This window comes from Bombus terrestris, chromosome 15, assembly GCF_910591885.1.
Source record: "Bombus terrestris chromosome 15, iyBomTerr1.2, whole genome shotgun sequence".
Classification (NCBI taxonomy): domain Eukaryota; kingdom Metazoa; phylum Arthropoda; class Insecta; order Hymenoptera; family Apidae; genus Bombus; species Bombus terrestris.
Window position 1 is genome coordinate 8,501,984 of NC_063283.1, and position 27,146 is coordinate 8,529,129.

The following is a 27,146-nucleotide window of genomic DNA, read 5'->3' on the forward strand; positions in this document are numbered from 1 at the left end:
GGGGGGTAGGCTATAAAGGCTAATTGGTTAAAAGCTCACCGCTGGCTGCAGGCTTAAATCAAGATCTTGGAGTGTTATAATGGATAAGTAACACGGCGAGGCACGGCCACCAGCCAGCGGAGTTGTGTGTTATCCCCACCCCTTGGTTAGCTCTGGCAGAGTAGGTAGGTTCGGTGAGGCAGCGCTACCACCCCCATTCCGCGATCCGCAGGATCGTCGAGGGCGAGTATCTTTCGAGTTAAGGACGACGCGGCTCACGCGATTGGCCCGCACCTACGGCTACCCCCGTGCCGGATACACTCTGCCACGAGTCATCGATCGCGCCTCCACCCTATGAGAAATCGCGACATCCATCCCCCACGGTAAGCCATTTGCTCCGCCCCGCCCCCTGCCCCTCCAACAACGACACCCCTTCTGGCAACTTGCAGCTTAGCCATCCTCTCTGCTCCCCTCCAACGCGTTCGCCACCCTTCTATCTTCGTTCGTGTTTCATCCCTCTCGTTTCAACCATCCCTTCGGCCCGTTCGTCTGTCCTTCGGTAGTCGTCTATCTATCCGACGCGCAACACTACCACCCCGTGAGTCTCGGAGCGTGACTCCACGTTCTATCCTTCTTTACCCTCCTCCGTCTCCATCTTCTCCTCCTCTTTCTCTTTCTCCACCCTGCCTATGCTTCTTCTCTTTCTCTCTCTCACTCTCTCTCTCCCTCTCTCCTTCTTCGCCACTGTTTCTCGCTCGCACTCTCCGTCTCCGCTTCGCTTTCCCTACGTCGCTCCGCGCGCTCCGGCTGCGTGCGCGAATGTTCGAGTAAGGCCCTCGTTCGTGTGACCTGTGGTTTCTCCGGCGTTTTCCTACCCTTAGTGCGAGCACAGTGCCCATCCGCAGTCCATCATTCGCCACGATACGCATTCGCGATTCTCGGCTACTTTCACCTCGTTGCTCGTGCTCGCGGCCGACGATTTCCGCGAGTGGATGTCACCGTGTTGTTCCTACCGATTCTTCCAAACGTTCACCCTGTTGTGCGATTCACCGTGCATCTTCGTGCAAGAGTACTTGACCATGGTTCGTAAATCGTGTAACGATGATCCGATCCGATCCAGTGGTAAATATTAAAAGAAACAAAGGGATGCGATCCATCGATCTTGCGTGGGAAAAAAAAAGCGGAACACCGGCGAACGAGTGATTAACGATCAGTGGAAGAGAAAGTGACTCGAGGAAGTGACTCCGTGTTGCTCTTCGCGGTTTTACACGTACGGCAACGTCTCGCGAATAAACTAGCGGGTCGAAGAGGGGAAGAGAAGATCAGTTTGGGGTGAAGAAGAGAGGAGAAACGGCTACGTGTCAGGTTGGTAGGCGGTGGTGGGAGGAGGTGCTACCACAAGCGCACAATTACACACACACACACACACATACTCACACAAATACATTCGCCTGTATATACGCACAGTATAACGCACACTGTGACGCGCGAATAAAGTCGGAAGGTGGTGGTGGTGGTGGACAGAGGTGGTTGAAGGACGAGAGGGGCGAAAGAGGGTGGCTCTGGAAAGGGTGGGCCTTCCAAGTGTCTTGTCTCCTATCATCCTGTCGTCCAGGGTATCGCTTACGAATGTCGCGCGATCGAGCGATCCGTCTCCGATCCAGCACGACCAGGGACGTTCTGCCATCGAAGGCGTTGCGACGAACCCACTAGTCTACACCGTACAGTTTACCATTATCATCGTGTTACGCTCTCCGCTTGATATGCGACGCGAGCCGCGATTCGAACCACTCCGCGTGTCGGATAGACCGTGTTCTGCCGTCGGACCGTCGGCGGAGGAGCATCCTGTGCTCTTCTGACGGGACGAACGCGTACAACGAGCCGTGTTCAGTGGAACGGATGACTGTTTGCTCGAATCGTGTGCCATTCCAGGGGAAACAGAACTCGAGACTGACGCGTTCCGTTCGGGGAACCGTGAACGTCGCTGGAACGGACTCTTTGGACGCGAGTCAACGATGTCTGGTGAAACGGAGATCGAGGTATCCGTAGTGTCCGAAGAGGATTTGGAACTGGAAGGTTCGAGGAGCAGCTCGACACCGGCGGAGTTGCTTCTACAAGAGAAAAACGGAAAGTCTAGTTGTGGGTTGAACAATCACCATTCCTTCAGCTTCGACGTAGGCAAACCGGCACTCAGGCCCGCGTGTAACCCTCAGTACACGTCCTTCAGCATCTCTAGCATCCTTGGAAGACCCGAGTCACCTCCTATAGACTCTACATCGACGGTGTCCGCTGAAAGGCAATCGTCGGATGTTGACAGAGGCTCGCCATTGCCAACAACGAACGCTCAGAATTCCCAGAGAATCGGATCCTCCTGCGACAGCCCTGCAAGGGGTTTGTCCTCGCCTACGTCCTTGAGATTTTCCAACAATCAAAGGGGCGTCTCGTCGGTCGGTCACACGACAGACAACAGAAACAATGCTACTAACATGGGGATCGTATGTGCTACCAGTGCTACCAGCCCGGCGTCCACTTTCTCTCCGCCCAGCGACGCCTCTACGAACCCTCTGCTCGGTCACCAAGCGTCGGCCGACTTGGCGATGCTGTCGAGGTATGTTTTCCTCTCTATCGATCTGTTCCTTTTTTCACAGTGTATGTCATTCAATGAAACTTCATGCCGTTGAACGCTGAACGTTGAATATTGTGCGGTTTCAGCGTGGTTATTTTCGTAGTTTTCAGTGTACGAATTTTTGGTGGTCCACCGAACTGAACGGTCCCGTGGTTTGATGGATGCTTTGCGTTTCATCGTGTTGTTTGTGCGACTGAGTTTTGCAATCGTGAAACGATTATCAAACAATAGCTTCAGCTGTGTTTGGCAGTACCGCGTATTATGATAGGTCGATGGAAAGAATTTGAGTTTAGTAAAAGTTTTCGTGTACGCAAGGTGTTATAAAATCCGTTTAATCTCTCTGCAATCATTCGTCTCGTGGTATTTTATCGTACGAAAGCGACCAAGCGACCTATTATTCTACCTAAATAATGCTTTATCTGACTAATGATTTCTAAATTGCAAGGATAGTAAATCCAGCTATCATCGTCGAAATGTAAACAGCTTCGAAACGCGCAACAATCGACCATTTACCGATAGTTCTGCCCCGCTTCTCGTCCAAGAATAATTTAACACGTTCGTCGAACGAATGGCGGGTACGCGACGGTAGCATCTATTCGTTGTCGATGTCGCACCGATGTCGAATATAGTTCATACCAGTGGAACTATCATTTCGTGTTAATACGTCAACGCCATTAAATGCTGTTAGGTATCAATGTTTACTAATAAGGAATTAGTGCGCGCCATCAATTTTATATCTGCGGCGACTGCCAGCGCAATAACTATTTCATCGACGACCGCGCGCCGCCGCATACGATTAACGTCGATTGGTCACAATCAACGCAATCGATACATGTATGCCAACTTTTTTCTCCAATAACGCTATTTACTTTTAAAATCCTGCTTTTCGATTATCTTATCGAAAGAGTGTCAATATTATCCTCGTCTCTCCCTTATTTTCCCCAGACTTCACGGAGGGGAACGTCAACAACCGATCAAACGTGAAACGCGAAAGAAATTCGGGTGAAAGATCTTGATCAATTCGACTTTTTTTCTTTTCGAGGACATTGTGTATAGTGCCATTATCCTTGTTCGTGACGCAATAAATGGAAACGAAATTATTCGAATGACTTTCCCGAAGTGGTGTCGAAACGATCCGCAATGCTGTTCTCTGGTTTACCTTATTTTCTCAAACTTCATCGAGGGCCAGCAACTGTTTCGCACGTGAAAGGCAAGACAGATCCGTTAAAAAGATCTCGGTCAACTGCATTCTTCTACTGTTCGAGGATGTTCAACAGAGGACCTTTATCTCTATTTAGGATGCCACAATTCACAGTACAATTCTTCGAATAATAACACCATTAAAAATGATCTGAAACATCCAACCGAGAACCGAATATCCGAGCATCCGTGAACCAAAATCAGAAGACGATATTGGACGATGTGCAAGAATCAAACGAAAGATTTTCAGCCACAAATGAAATTTTCTTTCAGAGTGAATGCTCTTTTGGTGAACATACACAGGTCGTATGAATGGTATATATATGTGAACTTTGGTCGAAGGACAGAGTGGTTGGAGGTGGTAGGGGAGTGATAAAGTAGCGGAAAGAGAAACGCGTGGCTGCAGCTTCGGATTATATTATGTGGGAATGGACCGAGGGGTCCGTAATGGGCCTATTAGGCTGTCTCATTTAATAACAACCGTAGCAACAACCACCCTCTTACATTACTTACGTTACTTAGGGCCGTCCGGCTCTGTATCGGATATATCTCGGCAAGGAACTCGAGCCGGGCCAAGCTGAGCCACAAGGGGCTGCCAGAGACGAGGGAGGGTTCGAGATGATTTTATCAGATTTACACCCCCTTCCGATTGACGAGTCCCCGCTATATAACCGACTGCTTGCTTACTTGCTTGCTTACTCGCTCTTATAACGGTTCGATGCCTCCAATTGCTTGTTTTCCACCCGTTTACCATTTGATTAAGTTGCACTCGAACCAACGGTGCATCGGGACCCGTCACTTCGATCGAGAGAAAAGATTATTCCGGGGCACGAGCTTGTCACCACAAGGGGGTGTACTTCGATGGCGCGTCACTCGATAATTTTCCAGATGGATAAAATAGTGGTGCGTTAAACGACCATTGCTGTGGTCCTCGATCTTCGAAACTGCTCGTGTGAAATGTCAGAATACGTATCACGCGAGAATTTCTTGATTTTGATATCGCTCGGACAATTCGGTAGATTCACAAATATTTTCAATGTCTCCGATAATCGATAAATCTATAAAATTGGACAAACGATCGAAGAATTATCTTTTGAACGATCAGTAGGATACAAAGAACATCTCTGAAATACCCCTCTGATGGTTTTCATATTTTTTAACGCGAAATTAAATTATCTCGTGTTGCGACATTGTTTGAGATACACGTTTGCGGTATATGTACGTCGAAGTCCATTCTAGAAGACCATTAGACAAAAACTAACTGCACCCCGTTCCGTAGACTCTACGCCATGGAAGATCGAATATCAACGTAGGTGCGGAAAGTAGAAAAGAATCAATTAGGCAACGGGTGCATAATACATCAGCGGATGAGACGGCAACGCGTAGTGGAAGTTAAGGAGCCTAAGGCTCCCGGGAGAAACGGCCACCTATCCCGTCCCGTTTCGGCCACCCCAGCGAGCGTCTTCCGCGCGGAGGAAGCAAGAGCAACACACGCAAGCGAACACACTTCTTGGTTTGATTTATTATTAAATCGCTGCCTACGGCATCCGAGTCTTGGCCTCACCAAGGTCGGCTAAGTAGACGAAAAGCTTGCACCGTGAAATCTTCCCCCGACCATCTCGACGCTTAACGTGCAACCCTCTCTCTCTCTCTCTCTCTCTCTCTCTCTCTTTCTCTCTTTCTCTCTTTCTCTCTCTCCCTTTGCTGAACTGATACGGTAATAGCATTTCCAGGGAGGAAGAGATTTCAGTAGAAAGGATTCCCGTGTAGAATATTACCTGAATTAGCCGGTCCGTGAATTTACCTCGCATCCTTCTCCGTTTCGTCACATTTTTGCATATACACGCACGTAGGGGGTTGCAGAAGCGCGTTAACAGTTAACCCCCTGCCGCTACACCCTTCGATCTAAACCGTTCTCCGTTTTAAGGGATAAATTGAAAAATATAACGTGTCTGAAAATGATTTTGTATCGATATCTGCGCCGCGATCTGAAAGTCGTGAAAATTAACAATAGGAACGAGAATCGGTTTATTAATTAATTGGTTGATTGTTTGCGAGCGACGAGTATTTTATTTTATAGCTGTAAAAAGAACGAGTCTAGAAAGCTTTTTTACCGCTATGAAATAACTAGATCGCGAATGCTTATGCAGAATATTTTTATGGACGCAACTGAAACATATCTCACGGTTTCTCCTGTCTCTATAACAAGATCCTTATCGCTTAAAGAACAATTAGACAGACTCTTATCTTGCTCCAAGAAAACAAAAATCTGCAGAAAGCAGTAGCAAGGTCGAAAATAATTCAAGTTGTATCGAGTTGTCGTGTAGCGCGAAGCTATCAGGTTTAAAGAGTGGCAGGAGAGTGGGCGGGAAGGTAGGTGCGCGAGACAAAGCCGTATTAAAATTGATAATATCCCAGTGATGAGAGGTAGAAGCTCGTGTATGCGAGCGTCGTCAGAGTCTGTAAATTAATCAGAAGGACGACGCGTAACAGAAACGCGTTTCTCGTTTATCTTCAACATTTTCCTCGCGGTCCAATCTAATTACCGCGTGTTTATCCCGGGAAACGAAGCGCAACAAATGTAACAGTATTCCGTTTAAAAAGAGGAAAAAGAAAGGAAAAACCATCAAAAAGAAAATAATAGAGGGAGATGGATAGACGAAGAGAGAAGGAGAAAAAATCTCGCACGAACACGGCATTGAAAACTAGCTACAGATACAGGAAGCGTCGTAAGAATGTATATCTGTATATGTCTATGTGCATACTATATTGTATATGCGCTATATATATTTATTTTCTCCCTCTCGCCTACTCGTCTACTCTTTTAGCAATGGTGCAAAAGTCGCGCGGGCTCCTTTGCAAGGGAGCAACAATATTCAGTAACGTAACCGCAGGCATATGACGTCTATGCGCAAAAGATCTGGCCGGGATAATCCGCGACAGAGTCGGCCTCGTTAATTACAGCGCCGATGAATGATTCGTTAATTAGCGTGGGATCGTGCTGCAAGTTTCAAAGGAAGGTACGATAAAGCCCATTCTGTATGATCGCCCGTAAATTACAGCGTCGGAAACAAATGTGGAATGAACGGTAGCTGGGAATAGACCACGAATAATAATCGCGTCGAAACACAGTTTCTCTCCTTCTTTCCTTCCATCTATCTCTCCTTCTTTTTCCTCCTCCTTTTCCTCCTCCGCCTTTTCCCGTTCTACCCCCTTTTTTTCACGTTTCTCCCTCTCGTTTTTCCCTCCTCGGTTCTCCTCTCTGTACGTACGTGTGTCGTTTCGATTCGTTCCTCTCTCTACTCTTTCGGGCTCTCGTCCCTTTTATTCTACCGTTGACGCTGATGACGCCTCCGTTCTCTCGCCGAAATCGAAAATCCCGACTGAAACCGGGGAAGCATGTACTTTGGAATATTTCGCGAGTCTGGTCTTTTATGAGGATGATTGCGAAACGTTCAATTTTTGAGAGTTACTTTTATTAGTATCCACAATGCATGATTTAACAGGTCGAATAATCCTATATATATGCAGCGTAAACTTAAATTCGTGGTACAATCAGGAACAACAAAATTGTGTATGTTAATACGTAAATTGTACGTATTTTATATAGAAATTATACGTAAATAATCTTAACTGTGTATGTAGCGTAACTTTGATATAAATACGAGAGCTGTTAATCGCGTAAGATGAATTTTCGAGTGTCGAAAAACGAGCCAAAATTGCAGAGCAGTAGCTGTCGGCACTATTCCATGTTTTCATGGAAATTGATTTCGAAAGCACGGATATGCAACCACTCCGGTATAAAATGCTATTTAAACGATCAGTCTACCGTTATTTATTCCGTTTGTATACCACAAGCAATACCGTTTGTTTAGAATCGAACAATTTTTATCTGATTCTTCGTTTCTTCGCTTTGTCATCGTTACGTGAATATTATATTTTTGAGAAACTTACGTTGATGAAATTTCCTTAACATTACGAGTGAAATACGTATCCTGGAGGGTACGAGACGTCCCGTTCAAGGGTTAAACCGTACATACCGTAAACGGACAAGTTTTTAATGGGAGAAGAAATCTTAGCGGCGTCTGGCGTAATTAATTCCCCCTGGCGAAGGGTTTAATCCGCGAATGTATCCTGGTCTGGGTTTCTAAAGCCTGCAAGCGTCGCGCTAAAGCAATTAAGTTGTTTCCTTGAAATCCAGTGAAATGAAGTTGTCTCCTGTGTAAGCACAAGCATAAATCCTCCACTTGGCCTGTAACAGGCAGCCAGCGGAATGAAGCCAAGTAGCGGATTTAGCCGAGTACTTTGAAAGCCAATAACTCATTGTTGGGTCATCGTAATGACACTTTATAAGTCAGTACGTAACCATGAACGCTGTTAGGCAAATCGACAAAAACAAAACTCGCTCCCTTATCGATATTAAGATTCACGCGAAGACGCGATTTTCCTTTTTTCCAATAAGAATAGAGCACGCTTCCCTCGTCAATATCAACATTCGCGTAATATTTTTGCATATGTTCCGGCAATAAAATTGAAAAGAAACTTTCATTGAAAAATGCAAATTCTTTTCAAATTATGCAGAATAAAAGATTCGTACGATTTTATTTCGAACGTTCTGGCATTTCAGGCCAATTCACTACCCTTCACGAAAACCCTTCGTTCTCGTTTAACCACCAACGGCGACGACGAATTAGCACAAAGCCTGGAGACGAAAAAAAGAGAAAAAAAAAGAAGAAAGATGAGAGGCGTGAACGATCGGTCTCCGAGCAGAGAGCCCTTAATTACCAGCGAGGCTGTGAAACCCTTGCGCCGCGGAAATCGGCGAAGTTTCGAGGCGGTGTAAAGCTGTGCGGGAACGATTGGCCGCCATCGTGCGTAATCGACTTCTCCTTCTTCGGACTACGCACCGAAAACTACCTCCCCTAGTGTAACGGTACACGACAAAAACGTATCGGGTTACGGGCGATCGTTAACCACGGCATAAAGAGTTTATATTCGAGAATGCCACTTACTAGGCGCACGCTCGCCCTAGAACGCGCGCGCGCGCGAGTACCAGCGTACAATCGTACGAGCAAGCGGGCGATATGACCGAGTAAAAAGGTGGGATAATAATCAATACAGAAAAAGGGATAATATATCCATTGAACTATGGCTGTGTAGGGGAGAACGAAGTTTAACGGACAAATTGGTGGAGGATCTGCACATCGAAGAATCAAAGCTTGACCATCGACCGGCTGTTGAATCGATACAGAGAATATCGTCGGTTTGACGTTCGATTCCGATTATATTCATCGTCGCGTTTCATCGAAGCCGTCCGTATCCGATTATGCCGGGGTGACTCGTAATCAACGAGTTTCTTCCTGTGGACATTCGATCGAGCCAATAAGATCACCGACCGACCAACGGGAAAGATCAACTCGGAGAAAGAGAAAGAGATCGAAGAAGAAGAAGAAGTGGATGGCGAGAAGAAAGAAAGGGATGTGCCGTATTGAAGTTGTGCTGATAAAGTAGAATCGAAGGAAGTCGAGGACCCTCGTTGAATCGATCGAGCGAAGGAAGAAGCCGGAGCAAGAGGAGTCGCGCCCGTAGAAAGGAGAGAAGAAAGCCTCTGCTCACGGCCATTCATTCCGCTGGCTACCTAAGAAGACGTAAGCCGCGCAAGAATTAGGCAGAAAAAGGTGGAGCACGCTCCTCGAACGGCCGAGAGTGTTTGGTGTTTATACCTGGCTCCTTAGAAAACGGCCTCCCTCCAAGTAGATGCTTACAAACAGGCGGTTGTCAGATTTCTTTTATCTTTCCCGGGGCATCTGTATGGCCGATGCCCCCGGTAGCTACTCCTCTTTTGCGTTTTCTTTTTCTTATACCGCGACTAGTCGCGTCGACCACCCTACCAGTTATCGATGCGAGACAACTGGAATTGCATGCTTCTCTCACTGTGACTTTCTTCGGGATTCGCCGATAATGTTCGTGTAGTAATTACTTGCAAGCGGAGTTGATTTTTGCATTGAAATTTCTTATAAATGCATAAATATCCGCAGTCTAAGTGTATAACTCAAGCTCTGCAAACATTTGCACGCACAGTGGCGACAAGACTCTCGTTAAAATCAATTTCAACTACATTCGAACAAACATCGGGAACGTCAAATGAGAAACGAGTGTCCCTGAACAGTTCTCGACAACTCCGAACGATTAAGGAATCCCACCGCAAGCAGCGTGTCGACTCGACAAGCTTCGACCGTCGGAGGATTGGTTGGCGATCGTCAACGAGCATGAACCAAGCCGGAGGAAAAGTGCATCGATTCGGCGATCAGAGATCGTAGCTCGTGGCCAGACTGAGAGGGAACGAACGAGTCATGAACAACGGGGGAGCTGGTATGGCTTCCGAATCGGTGGGCTTCTTGCCGTACCGGCTCCCGACGATATGTTCGAACCTACATTTCTGATGACCAACTAAATCGCCGGCCGCAAATCGCCGCTAGAGCGTTAAGTTCTCTCTCTCTTTCTCTCTCTCTCTCTCTCTCTCTCTCTATCTATCTATCTATCTATCTCGATCTCTCTATCTCTATTTCTCTTTCGATCCGAGCGCAACGTCAAGCGTTCGCAGCTGCACTTAACGCTGATCAGGAATAACGATCGCCAGGCTGTTACACACGACCCGGCAAAATGGCCGGTATAATTGAGAGCTCTCTGTTTCGGGAGCAGGGATCCGCCCTGAGATAGTTAGACGTTGGCAGCTCTGTTTGCGGTATGATCTAATTAGAAACTTCTACTTGAGTACCATTGAAAAGTATCGCTGTTATTATTCAAGGATAAACACTAACGTTGGGAAGTTTGAAGTGGCAGCAGCTTTGCTAGTCTTTTGTCTTAGTAAATTTCCATTGAGCGACTGGAAATTTTTCGTAGTTCAACTAATATGGAAAGTGAAAATAATCAAACCGCGTGGATGTACGAAGAATAGAAGAGTTCGACGCTCTCGGTGAAAGTTTAGTCGAGATAATCTATAGAATGGAGTTCTAATTGTAGTTGAGACCTTGCATGCGTCGGTAGCTCGAGTTGCAGCTCACGAACCCAGAACTCAAGGAGCAATTCGGTTGCGTGTACATTGAAAAGCGAAAGCTGTAGAGCGGCTGTGCTCCAGCCGTGAATATCCTCGCCGAGATCAGCACTTAGGAGAACGTAACCTTCCATTTACAAATATCCGGATTTGGGGATTTGCCCCTGGTTTAGACAGGTTTAGGTATCACTACGAGCTCCATTTACCTTAATCTACAATTAAGAGCACCTTCAAGAACCTGGTAACAAAGAGCTATATTTACCAGAAAACTTGCAAACGGCGGGTATTCGCTCTCTGCTCAAACCTTCGTCCGAAAACTAATTACCATCATCCAAATACAATCCACCCTAACGAGTTATCATCTTCACGATTCTACTCTGTTCTACACGTTGATTCTTTTTACTCTGCAAAAGTCACGCGCATCCAACCACTCGATCGCTGAACAATCTTCAATTAGTCACGACCTACGATTCTATCGATCATCTATTTCATTCGCGAGATCTATTATGCCCAATTCTCCATTCACGCTCTCGACTTCCGATCACAGACAACGAATAAAAGAATCCTCGACGAAGGTAAACCGATTCATTGGAATCCCGTAAGCGGATTTTCATCGTTAATAACGAGGCTGTACAAACAGCGAGCCATGGCTGATGTCATTGTTGGGCACGGCTCGCGTTGCCCTTAATAGGCATAACTCTCGAAAAATTCCTTTGCATTGTGGCAAAGATCGAGCAGACGTTAATGGCTTTCGGAAGATCGCGAAGAATCGGTTGCACGGAAAGAATGGTTTGGTCTTTTTTCGCGAGTAACGCAACAAGAAAGAGAATGGAGCTCGTTTTCGACGAAACGGCCATGGACCGGATAAATGGGTTTGGAACCGTTTGCCGGTTTTTCGAGCGCGGAAACGAAGGGAGAGAGGACCAGGTTGAATCGTGGCCGACGCCTCGGACACGGCCACGTTCCGACTGTGTAAAGCCTCGCAACGCTCGCATTCAGCCACGCTTCAACCCGCTGGAAACGCGGCCGCTGTGTTTTAATCCCGCTGTTTCCCTCTTTTTTTTTAGCGTTGTTTTATTTAGAGCGCGGCTTTAAACGGCTCGCAACCGGCGCAAACATTTCGCTAACGGTTTCACTTTTACGCTGCCGCGCCCCGAAATGATCCGGCAGAGCTAACTCTCGGTGAAACGTGACCGATCCTACGCGAATACTTCCGGGTTAATCGAACCCATTACAATCACCCTTTAATCCCAAATCCCTCAATTTTTTTCGTTCTGCAGAATAAATGTCTTCAGAAATGTTTTGCGCATGAAGGATACGAGATTCGAGGACTTTTTTGTAAGTTCTGATAGGATGGGACTCGTGCGATCTTTATAATCACGTTGTTGAGCCTGGTGTCTCGTTTAAGTAGCACGGCATCATTGGACGATGTCAATCCCGAAATGTTAAGATTACTCTGCCAGTTATGACTGGCGATACAACTGAAATTTTCTTTGCTATTTTCTTTTCAAACAAGCAGCGTATCACGAAAAATAAATTGAATCTTTCTCGAAAATAAGTAAATTAATCTCGATCAGAGACTGTACAATGCGTGAAAAACAATTACACGATCCTTGTGGCATTTATAGCACCAAAAACTAATTAAAGAAAGAAGCGATCGTTGAAAAATCGCATGTCTCTTAAATCACAATTAATGGACGAACTTCTTATAACCAGAGGAAGAGAGAATTGTTTTTTACTTTTCAGTGCTACTTGCTTGAAACACATTTATTAACTGAATGAGATACACGATACTAGAAAATATTCGAAGAAAAATGATTGATACAGTTTTAGCCACTGTATCTTTACGTCTTTTGATACGATGTTTGAACTTCATCGAATCTTCCGTTTTCAGATTGGGCCTAATGTCGTCGTTGATAGCGGGCCGATATCCGGTCGGAATTGGCGTCGGCGGTGTGTTCTTTCCGTCGACGTTGCAACACCTTCACCAACAACAGCAACACCAACATCACTCGCGGCTGGCAGCCGCTTCGTCGGCCTTGAGCAACGCCGTTCAGGTCACCGGCCAATCGGATATCGTCGATGCCGACGGCATCCGCGGCGTTCTACCCGGTGGCGCCGGTTGGCCGTTTCCATGGAGGCCGACGCACGGCCTACAGACGCTGGAACATCCGTCGCCGAGCGACGTCGTCGGCAGCTTGAGTCGTGTCAGTCCCGCTTCCGCGTCCTTTCCGCAAAGGGGTGAGTTTCCAATGCCAAGAATCAAGAATTCTACCACTAAACAAAAATTTGGATATAATCTTTAATTAGGAAACTGAAAGTGATTCATGAAGTTGAACCAACAATTCAAGGTACCTTTCTTAGTGCTATTAAGTGATAGGTGATGAACGATAGTTCGGATTAAATTGATTAATTTTAGAGTATTAGTTTACTTTTAAAACAAATAACATTATCTCAGCTTGTATTCTATATTTAATTCTCGAATCGAAATTGATGTAACAGGACAACGGCATACTCGTTTATCCTTAATACATTCACCCATAGATGACATAATAAATGATCCGATTAGGGACCATTTGACCAGAAAGCTACTTCTATCGAATATACATATACTCGTACAAATATTCTACAAACATTCTAGTAGTATGATTATGCGTGAAATCGTGTCGACTTGTTGAATCATAAATTTAGGCTACTCGTGCGTGATAGAGGTTTGTAAACATTCTCGTGCGGAACAACTCGTTGATTGAAAATCGTGCGCTCGCTCTATCTGCAAATAGACCGTTGAATGAACGTGGACATCAACGATGCATCTATCGTTGCACATCAATCCCAAATTGCGCGGAGAGAACGTGATCGATTGATTGACATAATTTCTTGCAAACGGCCTGTTTGTACATCGACAAAACTCAATTATCACGGTTGAAAGAAACAATCCTCTTCCTGTAGCTTCTGACTAAATCGTCGATTTTTATACGAGGTAGAGGGCACAAAAGTGACGTACTGTTTGGTTGCAAGGAAGTATAAATAAGGGATGTTTTACGAGAGAAATTGATCCGCAATGAAATACACTTGGGAAGATGGGAATTTGCGAGCATCGTAAAAGAAACTGGAAACGGTATAAGAAAAAGAGAAAAGGGCAAGACGAGGGCTCGCACGCGTTGTACGTAAGTGTATAAACGCGAGCGTGGACGTCGACAAGTATGGCTTCCACGGCTTCCACCACGACAAACCAACGTCGATCGCCTTACCCGCCGATCGTTTTACTCCTGCCACTTCGCCAAAATACTTGGCAGCCTGCTAGATGATGACCGTTTGCACCTATGGCGAGACCTGCCGCTGATAGTTTCGTAAACACCTCGTCGCTTTCATTCTTCGATCGTTATCCTAGAAAACATTTCACGTAACATGTAACATGTAACAGTCGACATTCTAAAATACCTTAAATTCTGTTCTTAGCATCTTGATAAAGAAATAGAAAAGGACAATAGGTCAAGATTTACATAGAAACCGAGATTTATGAGCAAAATTTCTAAGTCTTTTATAAAACATGCTTTATCTACACAAGATATTCTTCGTGTGTAAATCACAGAAAAATGATAATCTTTTACATGGAATATGTGCAAATTTGAGGTAATATGGAACAGTCGAGGAAACTGTAGGTTTTCTGAATGAACTGATAGAATGGAGGCGCGAAACACGAGATGTTTACGATGGATTTGCGAGATCGCGGTACAACCAAATCGATGAGTCGAGTTTTGCATGGAAGGCGCGAAGGACCGATGCAGAAACGACAAATATTTCATTAGAGCGGTGAAACATGGCTACTCCCGATATCTGAGGCAATTATATCAAAATGGATAAATAGAATATTAATTAGCGGATTATCAATCGACTAAATATTAAATGCAACGGCCGGCCGAGATGAATAGCTCCAATTGATTTATCGAATTCATTGGCCAAAGACAATTTATAGACACATATTCTCGGCCCGGTTGATCGACGATACCGAAAGGGATATCTCTGCGATTCTGTTTCGACCGATGCCAACGACGAAAACGCTTTAAAGGATCGGTTAATTAACGCGTTTAGCATATGCCAAACCGTTTTCACCAACATTCAATGATCGCCTGAATAAATAGGACGATTTGTGAAATTATGCTGGCGCGCGTGGATTCGTCATTCGCCATCATACTAGTAATATCACGTTCCATAATTACCCAGTTGAAACCGTGAAACGAAGATTAAACTGCAGACACCATTTCCTACTCTAATATGCTAATTTCATCATTATTATATAATGACCTCTTTATCGTGAAATTAAATCAAACGAATTTAGACTATGAGAACACTTTAGATTCTTCCGAATGAATCTTTGATTTTTATCATTTGCGAAAATACCTGTAACGGCACACGAGCTACAGGACGATTCAAATCACGTTGATGTTTTGCCTCGGAGTATCAATATCGTTAGGATACATGTAATGTAAGAATAAACTCCCGACAAAACGATGTCGCTGCTACGTGCAACCGTCGAACAAAGACGAATTTGAATTTTCCGACTTTCCCCCGACCAGTATAAATAAACGGACGTGATCGTAAGGAAGACAGTTATCAACCAGTGATCAGTTAGTCGCGCGAATCAATATCAGAGTTACCAACGAGTTATCAGTTATTATATTTAGCGATTATACACCGTCTTAATGAATCCATTAGTACGAGCGTCCTTCTGTACTTATTTATTTAACATTTTAAGTATGCTTGATGGTTTCAACAACGAACAATCTCGTCTAATAAATCTCACGATCAACCACTCTACACATAGTCCTGTACATGTTAATTTGAATTTTTTTAGAACTATGATAAATTAGTAGATTGCGGATGCTTATGCAAATTCATATTTTTATGAGCAGGGCTAAATAGAAATTTGTTTCACCCTCTAAATGATATAACGAGTTCTTTACTTTGGATATTTCGTCGTATTTTCGCACATCAAGCATGTTGTGTATTTTTGCACGTTTAACTTTCCCAAGCAGTCTACCAATTAGTTAACACCATGGCTACTAAATTTTATTTCTAGCGTTACTAAAATTATGCCAACACTTTTAACAAAAATAATGCTTTCTTTCGCTAAAATACAGTCATTTACAAGGATCTCCGTACATCCCATAAAAACCGTTTTTTTATTTAAATACACGATGTGTCACGACATACTTATTTCTCAATATACGTAAAACAGCTCTTGCTTATCTTACCACAGAACATACTAACTTCGCAGGGAAATTTTGTAACATTATATTTTAATAAAAATGACCTCTTCATGAACTATACAAAAGCTTTTGTAAATGATGGTATTAATGTACTAAACTGTTTCCTTCATACCGCTTTAATTGTAATAATCGATGTACGATATATTTAGGTATAATTAGATATTGGTAATTTTAATATTAAATGGCAACTAAAACTGTTTCATATCCTCCGTCGGAAGCGCGGGACAATTTATAGCGCGGTCGTTGGCGATAGTATCCATTTAGACTCTTGCATTCGCCACAATGACAACGAACTACCGATCATCACTGACATTGGAAGCATATGTTTCCATTACGACATGCGTGGCCGCCTATCGGGAAAATTGAGGCGTTAATCGGTATCGATGAGCAACCTCCTGCGGCTACCAAAAGCCGACGCATTATCTTATCCTGTCGCTACTTTGCATCGATTATCGTCCATTCTAGACGACAAGATATTCAAGCGTCCGCTTTTACAGCTTCCCCTTTACGACGGAATCGATTCTCGATTATAGAACGACGATTTCAATCTTACTCGGAAACTTTGGAATTGGATTGCTCTTATCTTATTACTCAAAATCAAATTCTTACAATGTACGCTATCGCCTACCGATATTCGGTACAAACTGAGTGTCTTTCGCTGCTTTTGTTTCCAATCAGTTTACTACAAATCTTCGTCTTGTAATTGGCAATATCGAATAAAGGAAAATTTTGTTCCAGTTTTCCAGTAAATGTAACGAGTAGGTGTCCTTATATAATACTTACGGTCGGCAGTGTATATAACTGTCCGAAGGCTACCAATTTTCGACAGACCAAGGAAGGCTAACAATTTTCAAGCAATCGTATATCATTTTCCTGCAGACGACCTGGACGACGAGAACGGGGAGGAGCGTCTGCACCGGACACGGAGTCCGTCGACGGGCGACGAAGGACACGACGATCTGGGCGAGCAGGACGACTGCCCGGAGGCGGATGGCGAAGGGGAATCCACAAACTCGACGAGTCTTCACGTCGGTAGCGGCGGTGGCACAGGGAATAGCGGAGGTGGTGGAGGCGGTGGTGGCGGTGGGCAGAACAGCGTGCAGGTTGGCGTAGATGGTCGCGACTCCAGCAGCATGAAACGAAAAAAGAAGACGCGAACTGTGTTCTCGCGGTCGCAGGTGTTTCAATTAGAAAGCACGTTCGACCTGAAACGCTACCTTTCGTCTTCTGAACGCGCCGGTCTCGCTGCAACGTTACGGCTGACCGAGACTCAGGTGAAGATCTGGTTCCAGAATCGTCGTAACAAGTGGAAAAGACAACTCGCTGCCGAATTGGAGGCAGCAAACATGGCGCACGCGGCGCAGAGACTAGTCAGGGTGCCGATACTGTATCACGAGGCGTCCGCCGGAAGCGGAACGTCCGGCAGTGTCTCGGTGTCGGTCGCTGCGCCGCCGGCCGCCGCTGCGCCAGCGTCGGTCGCCACGTCGGCGCTCTCCCACTCGGTCGGCGTAGGAGTCGGCGTCGGTGTCGGCGTCGGCACCTCCTGCCCCCCTACCACCGCCCAGCCGATCTTCTACTCCCATCACCATCAGCACCACCATCATCACCCGGCTCACGTGCAGGCGCACACTCTCCTGCCCCACCAGGTACACCCACAACCGCCGCCACCCCCGCCGCCACCGCCTAACGGCCAACCACCCCAATCCTCCTCGCAATAACACCGTCCGGCTCACGAGACCGTCGGCCCGCTGCAACCAACCACCGCCGACACCGCGGTCTCCCTCTCGCGACTCGCCTCGATCGCCTTGTCCGGATAAACGTTTTCTTCTGCCGTTTCGGTCATCTTGGATCGTCGATCGTGCGAGCTTGATCGAGCCAGGTAGAGTTTCTTCTTTTCAACGTTTCCTTTTTCGTCAATTATGATTTTTCAGTATTCTGGGGTTAGTCTTGTTTTAAAAGTTTACTGGAAGTCGGTAGATTAGAGAATATCTGTGATTCGATATTTTATCACGATCAGATCTTACCGACGAGAGGAGGAACTTGACAAAATTTTATCATATATTTTCTATCATCTTTGTTTCTCCTGATTCGGTTTAAAATATTTAATCACAATTACGTAACACTCTATACGATATAACTTTACTTAGAAGAAAAAGACACGAGGAACTTCAAATATTACAACGTATCTTAAAAAATGAAAAAACGCTACATGGGAAATTGTAACTGAGAAAAACAGTTATTTGAACGATACAAAAGAGTATCACTCGGATCTTTAGAAAAGGAAGGAACAAAACGATCACCGAGAGTTAATGCAAAATGATGGAATTTAAAGTAAAATAATTCGCCAACAAGATAACCGGACGATTTTAAAGAAACAGAGAGAGGTTTAACCAAAACACAATCTGGCTTGTTCAAGCTATCCGAAAGCTTTCCAACATCGCTGGAATCGCGGGTTTGGCTCGTTAAATTCCGGCACGATCGATGGCTCTCGAGTCTCCGTTTCAGCAACGAAACGATCTCGTTTTATCGCGCCACGTCTTTCAATTGCACGTTCCAAGCCCGTGTACTAGCATCCGCGTTCCGTTCCAAGCGACGATGCATCGAAACGCAAGAGAACAGGATCGTCACGGTGTCGGAGGTTGGATTTTTCGCCGCGGTTCAACGCGACTGGCGACTTCCGGCAAGTCGAACAATTGTAATATAAGTATGTATCTAGTCTGTCAACTTATCGATAAGAAACTGCTCGTGGAACGATTATTAAGAATATTTTGTCGATGAGCGCAGGACAAACACAGTTCTGTCCTTCCCTCTGTTTCTATAGCCGTCTGGCTCACTTTATGTCTTTCTATCGTTTCGTTTATACGCTTTTCTAAATACGTGACACGAAACTTGTTTCTACCGTTGACACAAATTTTAATTTCTTTCTTTTCCTTAGTCTTCTTTCTAATCGGGAACGTTGCAAACACGAAACGAGGAATCTCAAAGAAAAATGTAAATGTAACCGCTATGAGATTGTAACTAATTGTTAGATACACCGTAAGACACAGGCAGGGTTCCTACGACATCATTCTACCTGTTGTGATAAGTATTTAAACGATTAATTTTATTAAACGAACGGTATAGTTACGAAATACCGACTCTCTCCTCTCCTTCACATTGTATATCTCTCCACCTAATCTATAGACGTCAATTAAGGAAAATGAAAAGCAAAGCACACCGCTTGTCGCGTCGTGTTTTATACGGACGTTTGTGATCTGAGATTCACGCAGACTATTGTACAGCTGATCGTTTCATAATCGCTAATAATGATCGTTGAACCATAACGCAACAGTCCACGTCGTTCAACATCCCATCTCTCACGCATCATCGTCCTTTTCCACACGTGTTTTTGTCCTGAATCTTACAAATATTGAGTTGCATTAAAAAATAATCAAATTTCAAGGATAGAAAAAATCAGCCATCCATCGTTCAACGCTTCGGGCGAAAATCGACGATACTTCGGATGTACCAACAAAGATGAAAAGCTAGAAAAATATCGAACGATCAACGAAATATCTTCGAATAAGACCGCGAATATTCATGATCCCGTGGACGACTTAACACACCGTGGAACATGTCGCTTCTCGACAAAGTCAACTGATGTTTTCCCACTAGAACGCCTATGTAATCGAGTCGTCGTGAAGTGGAAAGTGCTCGATAGACCCTCGTCGATTGTCACCACCGTACCCAGTTCGTATTGTACTCTGTGTTCCATCGTTTAATCGTTTCCTGCGTTCTTATTGAACATTCTGAAATGCGTTGATTTCGAATTTCCTGAAAGCCAGAAGTAGCTGTGAAATGCGCGACTTCGTTCAGTGAGACTGTTCCCGGAGTGGAGATCAGAAAGTTTCGAAGGCTACAGACGAGAAAAAAGTTTCATGGTTACGCTTTTACTAGACGTAATTTTATTTCCTTCTCGTGTTTGGAAACATAAAAATTCCAACTGGGATCGTGAATTTAATTTCAAGTTACACATATCCCGATGCAAAAGTAATCCCGACGAATATGTATAGCCACTAAAAAATACCACAATGGAAACGGGAATATGAAAGAGGGTTAACCAGACATCCCTCAGATATTCCCAACAATTCCTCCCGATCAATGTCTCCACCCCGCAATCGTCTCCAAAGACAGATAAACCCAGACCGTTCGCGCAAACACGATCAAAGAGTATAGAGGGGCGGAACAGGGCGGTTTCGCGAGGATATCCGGTGAACGGGCGACACAGTTTTAGCGCTGTGTAGAATGGCGATGCTGTGTCAGGTGGTTCACAAGCACGTTCAGCCGATTCATCGTCGCTTTCGAGGAGAAAACGTCGAGGCGCCATTGGTGGATGTCGACCACGAGGGAGCAGGAACGACAATGCGTCCGTACCGCCGTGTTTCTCTGCATCTGCACACGCCGCACAGCATCCAGAGTAAGTACGCGCACGTAAGTACGTGCACTTCAATCATCGTTCTCACAGGCCGTCGCGCGCCATCGCGCCTTCGCCTCTTTTTCGCCTCTGATCTCTCTTTCTCCGCGAGAACCTTTCATCCACCGAACGATTACATCCTCCACCTCCAACCTCCCCCAACCTCCCAAACGGCCTCCGTGTCCCTCGTTTTAGTTTTATTCCGCTTGCACACGTTGCCCTTTTCTCTGCTCCGCGCCCTCTTTACCCGACGTTTACCGTTTTCCTTTCTGCGATACCCGGTGTCCTTTCGCGCCTCAAGCCGACTAGGGACTCGATTATATCGAGGCTACTGTCTGCGTATCTCGATCTGCATCCTTGCGATTCCTGTCTCCAACCTCCCCTTTCGACCAGCATCCTCCCGAAGATGTGTTCCACGAATGATAAATCGTTTTACAAGTAGATCGCCGATGTTTATGCATTTGTAGGAAGTTTAAAGGTGGGCAAATCTTGCGTATAGAATGTCGAAAGTATAATACTCGTTATAGTATTCAGTGGGTAAAACATTTTTATATGTAAGTTATACGTTTTTAATTTATATTCGTAGAAATACGAATTTGCATAAATATCGGCGATCTATTCATATGATTTTCACGAGGGTATCGGTTCGATAGATAAATTAGTTAGGAGCAACACGTTGAGTGGAAGGAAGGACTCGATCGTATCGAGATGTCCGAATTCGCAGGTTTGTCTGCGGTCTCGTTTGAGTTTCCACTACCAAGCTGTTTGGTAAGTGTCCTTTCGACGTGTTCAACTATCTCTATGAGAATTGGGCGATATAGCGAAACGGTTGTTTGGCCAATTCTCGGAGAAGTTCCTTGGATGGACGTTGAAGCTTGGATCGTACATGTAGTATAATTTAAGCTCGACGAATTCTGATACTCTTTTTTAGTTTTATCGACTTAAGAATCTATAAGCAGAATTTTATTTTGAAAGAGAAGATTGTAGCGGACTACGTCTGTTTGGTACGCAAATGCATCGGAAAAATGGTCGTTTAGAGAAACATCGATGGAAGCACGTTGAAGAATTCGAGCGAATGGTATTCGTGACGCAACGACGTCGAAGATATTAGCTCCACATGGCCGAGAACCGTCGCCGATGGATTAAACGCGGTTCGATTGATTAAACACGATTTATATTGGCGTTAATAAGCGATGGCATTGAATATTTAAAGCGACTCATTAACTCGGTAATTGCGATGAAACGGCGTAGCCCGCGAAGAGCGTTGATCGATCGATTTCAATTTCGTTCCTTTTTGTTCCGTCGTTACCTTCGTTGCGGAACAACGTTTCCCTATCGCTAACAAACCGATCGGAAAATTCAGCCGTTCGTCGATATCGCTTCTGGAGTTCGGATGAAAAAAAGAAGAGGGAAAAAGCTGGACGAGGAGGAGGAGGAGTCGGACTCGGAAAAAAAACTATTTCTTCCCATCGGATGCTGCGTCGTCAAATGACAGGAAATTTTTTTCGATTTAATGAGACTGCTTTAACATCGGAATCGTAACCTCGACGGAATACTCGTCGTGAACGAGTCGAAATAAATTTGTATAAATATATAAATAATGGGAATTGGTGTATTCGAAATTCAAGAAACTAGAGATACTTCCTCCGAAATAATTTTACTACCACTCTCTCTGTGTATTAAAAAAAGAGTTGTAAAATTCTCGATTTTTTTAACAAAAACATCGCGATACCCGATATATGTTTCGCAAACTAGCTGCCTGTTAAACAACACGTTGCTTCTACTCTTTCACCACTAAGCTTTCTATGGTCGTTTTAAAATCGAGCACATGGATCTTCGCACCTTTCGAAAATCCTCTCCGTCCTATCAATTAACCCCCCACCCCTGATACTTTTGAATCGAGCTAGCCCAGGATTCAAAAAAAATTGTATTAGGATCCTGTTTGTCCCTGGGATCGAAAATTCACCAGCTCATTGTCGGCTGCAATCTAGAGTCGAATTGCAACCTTCCCCTCTCCCAATACTTCTATGCGCCCCGTCCTGGGGTAATTTAACACGTAAGGGGATGACGACGGTCTCGAAGCCCGTGTCCTACAGGGTCTCGTATAAGTGACGATCGTGTTACACCGGCAAACTCACGAAATCTTTCGAAGAATCTATTCTTCGACCACCCTCCCAATGATTGGTCTCATTACTTCTGCCCTGATACCCAGACCTTTTTCGAATTTTTCAATGGGGACATGGTGGTAGAAGGTGGAAGTTATTACCATAGGCGTGATGAAATTTTTTTTCTGACGATATTTGTTTTTGAAATTATTTTTCTGTACAATGTTTCTTTGCTTCGATAACACGTTATACGATGCAACGTAAAAATCATAACGATGATGTAAGTCGGTTCATCGCTCGTTAGAGTTTAGGTTTAAGTTCTATACGTTATCTTAAATTGGATGTAGCCGTGACGGCATTCGAAGAATTCCAGACAAATTAGCGCGAGTGGACCAAAGCTGGTCTTGGGAACGAAATAATCTACGATTCACCGACGAATTACAGAATCTGTGCAGAACAGCACCGAATAGGATTGCGCGATTGGACGATGGGATAAATCCCACGAAACCATCGAATATTTCGTGGATATATACCATTACCGATTTCAGGCTCCCCTAACCGCCAGTTATCCGTCTAAAATCCATCCTGTCGCTGTCCGCCGACAAATCTCGTGATCGATTCGAGTGTGCCATCAAAACATCAAGCAAAACTCATTCCTCGGGAGAATACCAGAGTTTCCAGAACCATGGGGGTCCTATAGACCACCTGCGGTATTACACCCACTTTTGTCTTTGTCACTGTGATCGAGAGACCAGAGCAGAACAAAAAATCAGTAATTCCTAATGGACGAGCGGACAAGGGATCGCGACGACGACGACGACGACGACGACGACGACGACAATGGTCGTTAGTAAATTAAACGCGGTCCTTGATGATCAACGGTGGAAATCGCGTGATCCAACGTCTGTTTAAGCACACGCAGCGGTCGAACGTCCACGCCAGTGCGCGTAATTCACGTGATTCGCGATGAAACACAATCGATAACGCGGCTTAATTGCTGTAGCCGTAAAAGGAGGCTCATTTGTATAAAGCTTCATCGTCCGGCTAATCGAGTTAATTATCAGGCTGATAATGCGCGGACGACTTCGCAACAGCTGTGTTGGATAGAAAAACAGGGAAAAAAGGGGCAGGACGCACAGATGACGCCTGAATCCTGCGTCTCCTTCCTTGCGCCCCGCGCTTTCTGCTTCGCCGTACGAGCAACACGGCCAATTTATAGCGGCCATTATCGCGGACGCGATCCTTCCGTGACTATTATTACCTGCCTCCGCAGCAGCTCGACAATTACTCTAATGGAATAATTTTTTGGAAAATCTATCGAGACCTTCCAGCATGGAATGGTTACAGCGGCCACACCCTTTGCACGTCACTCCAATTGGAACCTCGTTTAGTCACAAAGCAACGAAACAAGTTCTTTATTTGATGATTTGAAAGTGGGTGACGTGGATGATATAAAAGTAAAGAAACTTGAGGAGAGGTGTAATAGCGAAAAGTTGATTCTAAGGTTCTGATCGTATCGAACATTCTGTACCAGAATAGATTTGTACATAGGATAACTGCAGATCTACACGCGTGCTTTGTGGGTTTAAACAAGCGTTGGTTGGAAGCACCGTTTAATTTTAAACGGAATACTCTGCTTCACTGACGAGATAGTAACCAACGAAATCGGTCGATTTTTATTCCAAAACTCAGACACCGAAAGTCGAATCCCGCAGAAAGATTGACGCGTTCGCGAGACTGCCACCAAAAGAGACGAGAGGGGTGAAAGGGGGGCTTAGCTTATAGACCGCGCTGCCAGATCGAATTGCTTTTTACAGCGGACGGTCGCGAGATATCGAAAGCGTGGTCGTGTGTATACTCGTACACGTTTGTTGTACACGCATGCATGAGAAGACGTTCGTTGCGTGTACGGATTCGCGTGGATATGTGTGCGCCAGCACGCACAGTGCACAGATACACGTATGAACATGGGAGGCACATGATGCGTGTGGGGCGCGGCGCACAGGCATAAAAGAGCAAGCGAAAAAGGGAGCCTCTTTTTAATCTAGCGACGATTCGCAACCCCCTGCTTCTTTCATAGTTACGTGCTTAGTGCTTATACCCATTGACTCCCTCTCTTTACTCTGTTGCCTGAGCTGTCTGTCATCGTCCCTCTTTATACGCTTTGTCGTCGTGTCAGAGCGGCTCTCTTCTGTGTGACCGAGGGCCCGGACCAGTAGTATCACTCAGACTTTCTACTCCGCGACCAACCGCGATTCTATTACTTGCCGTTTCTACTTACTCGATTTGACGTACCTGAATAGTTTTATAAGTTGTGTTTACAAATTTTTGACACCTTCAAATCTTGGAGCGTTCGAATTTATAAATTTGCAAATTCTCGACTCTTCGAATTGTCAGAGTTTCAGAAATATTCAAATTGCAGAATTCATCTAGCATTTTACACGAAACAACCATTTTCTCCATTTCCCAAGTACCATTTCTCCCTACAAATTGGCATATTTTACAACGCTGTTCGCAGAATAACGTTTTAGACCAATTGCAGCGCAAATGTTTGCTGGCTCCGGTGTATTCCTCGGGCGTGTCGTCGCGAGACCGAGGTTAAATCGGCCGAGACCATTGTTCGAAATAACACGCGGCTCGCTTTCTGTTCCTTTCTCCGAAAAGTGCATCGCTCTTCGTTCACCGGTTTTTCGCTTGCATACACACTACGGCGTGCACGATGAGCACGAGCCTGTACCAGGCCGCATATGTTGAACATGTACAATACCTCGTGATCGTATTACCATTCACGATAAACCGACGACCAGAGACTAATGCCGAAAGCGGCAGTAATCAACCCTTTTGACGAAATTTCAATCGGCATACTTGCGGTTTCACCCGATAGCGCTAAATATCGCCGCTTTGTTTTATTCATATTCGGTTAATTAAATCGCGTGGAGGATCGTTCGCAACGATCTACAAATTTTTAGATTTGCCAGGTGAAATGAAATTTTTCTATTTCAAGAAAATTTAGTTCGTTGTCGGAAATTTGTAATTTCTCACTTTGAACGCTATACGCCAGAAAACTGATTTAAACTATCGATTCAATAAACGATGCATTTTGAAGAACTGGAATGATTTTTTTGTAACACATACACGAAACTTGCTTTACCTTTTGCATGTATATTTTTCACTTTGATTTCTTCGGTGGTAGTCGTTTATAGTTTAGTTCCGGTGTTAGAGATATAAACGATAATCGTCGAGAGATAATTTTATAGCATTTCAAGTAAACGTACCGTCCGATTAAGGGAGCATTGTGAAAAGGAATAGACTACTCTGGGACGCACGAACCGTGCAAAGGTGGAGCAGTTGTATCTTATCTCGCATTTAATCGACATCGTTGAACCCAACTGTGACGCTCCTAAGCTCCGGTAATTACTTAGATGGACGAACCTTTGACACGAGCCCCCGATTCAACGCGGCAAATAAAACTCGTATCGTATATGCTCGGTTTTAAGAATTCGTTCAATTTCATTCCCCTAGTTAATTACCTCGAGTTTATCTTCAATTTTCAACGCTTCGATCCTATTTTTGTTCTTGTTCCTCTTCCTTTTTTTTTTTTTTTTTTTTTTATTCATACGTTTCTTTCCGATGAAAAAAAAACGAAAACAGGGACGAGCATTAGAACGATTGATAATGGTCGAGCCGATCATTTATTCCGTTCGATGAATTTTTCATTGATCGATCGTCGCGCGCGCCGCAACGACGACGACTTTCATGTTAAATGAAAGTTGCCATCCAGATAGAGAGGACGAATGGTAATTGCGATTGCCACGGGTTGAGCAATTAGTCGAGCGATTGGCGCGTCGAAATGCGACGAGAAAGGAAATAATACGAAACCGAGAACGAGCGTGTAATTAATATTGTACAAGTAAAGCTATCGAAGTTTCAGTTATGCCTGATATTCTGGTATATAGACGAGTGAAAATATCTTTTAATTCGCCCCTGCCTCTCCCTCTCTTCGTCAAATTACATTGTTCAATTCCCTGTATGCAAATTTACAATGCAGAATAAACGTTTTAGAAATTGCCGATGGATTGGCGATAAATTGCAGGAAAGCAACGTGTTTCGTATATTTCTGTGTGTTATTACGCGGATGATGAATCGAAATTTCTAGAACAGTTAAAAAGGACGATCGTTTCTATGTTTCGATGTGAATCAAAAGCAAATAAATTAAAGGAATTGTACGATGCTTATTATAATCTTGTTTTGTTTCAAACAGATTCAACAGGCGAAGGACTTCGGAAATTGAACAAAACGTACATGAAACTAATCTAGAATATCCTTCCAAACTTTCTAAATTTATTTTCTACGAATTTTTTCATTTAGTCTGATCTTACATTAGGATTGTAATAATTGACTTACGTGATAATCTAAAACATTAAAAATAACTTTGCACGATTTTCATATTTTATAAAAC

General features: G+C 44.5%; 1 protein-coding gene across 1 annotated transcript; it reads left to right on the plus strand.

The window, feature by feature from the left end:
- Positions 1–433: 433 nt before the first annotated feature.
- Positions 434–25,795, plus strand: LOC100646128 (homeobox protein Hmx). The gene is made up of 3 exons (XM_048412516.1): positions 434–2,587; positions 12,754–13,100; positions 17,009–25,795. Exons 1-3 carry the CDS (start codon positions 1,995–1,997, stop codon positions 17,845–17,847), a joined length of 1,779 nt encoding a protein of 592 aa, XP_048268473.1. The 5' UTR covers positions 434–1,994; the 3' UTR covers positions 17,848–25,795.
- Positions 25,796–27,146: the final 1,351 nt, after the last annotated feature.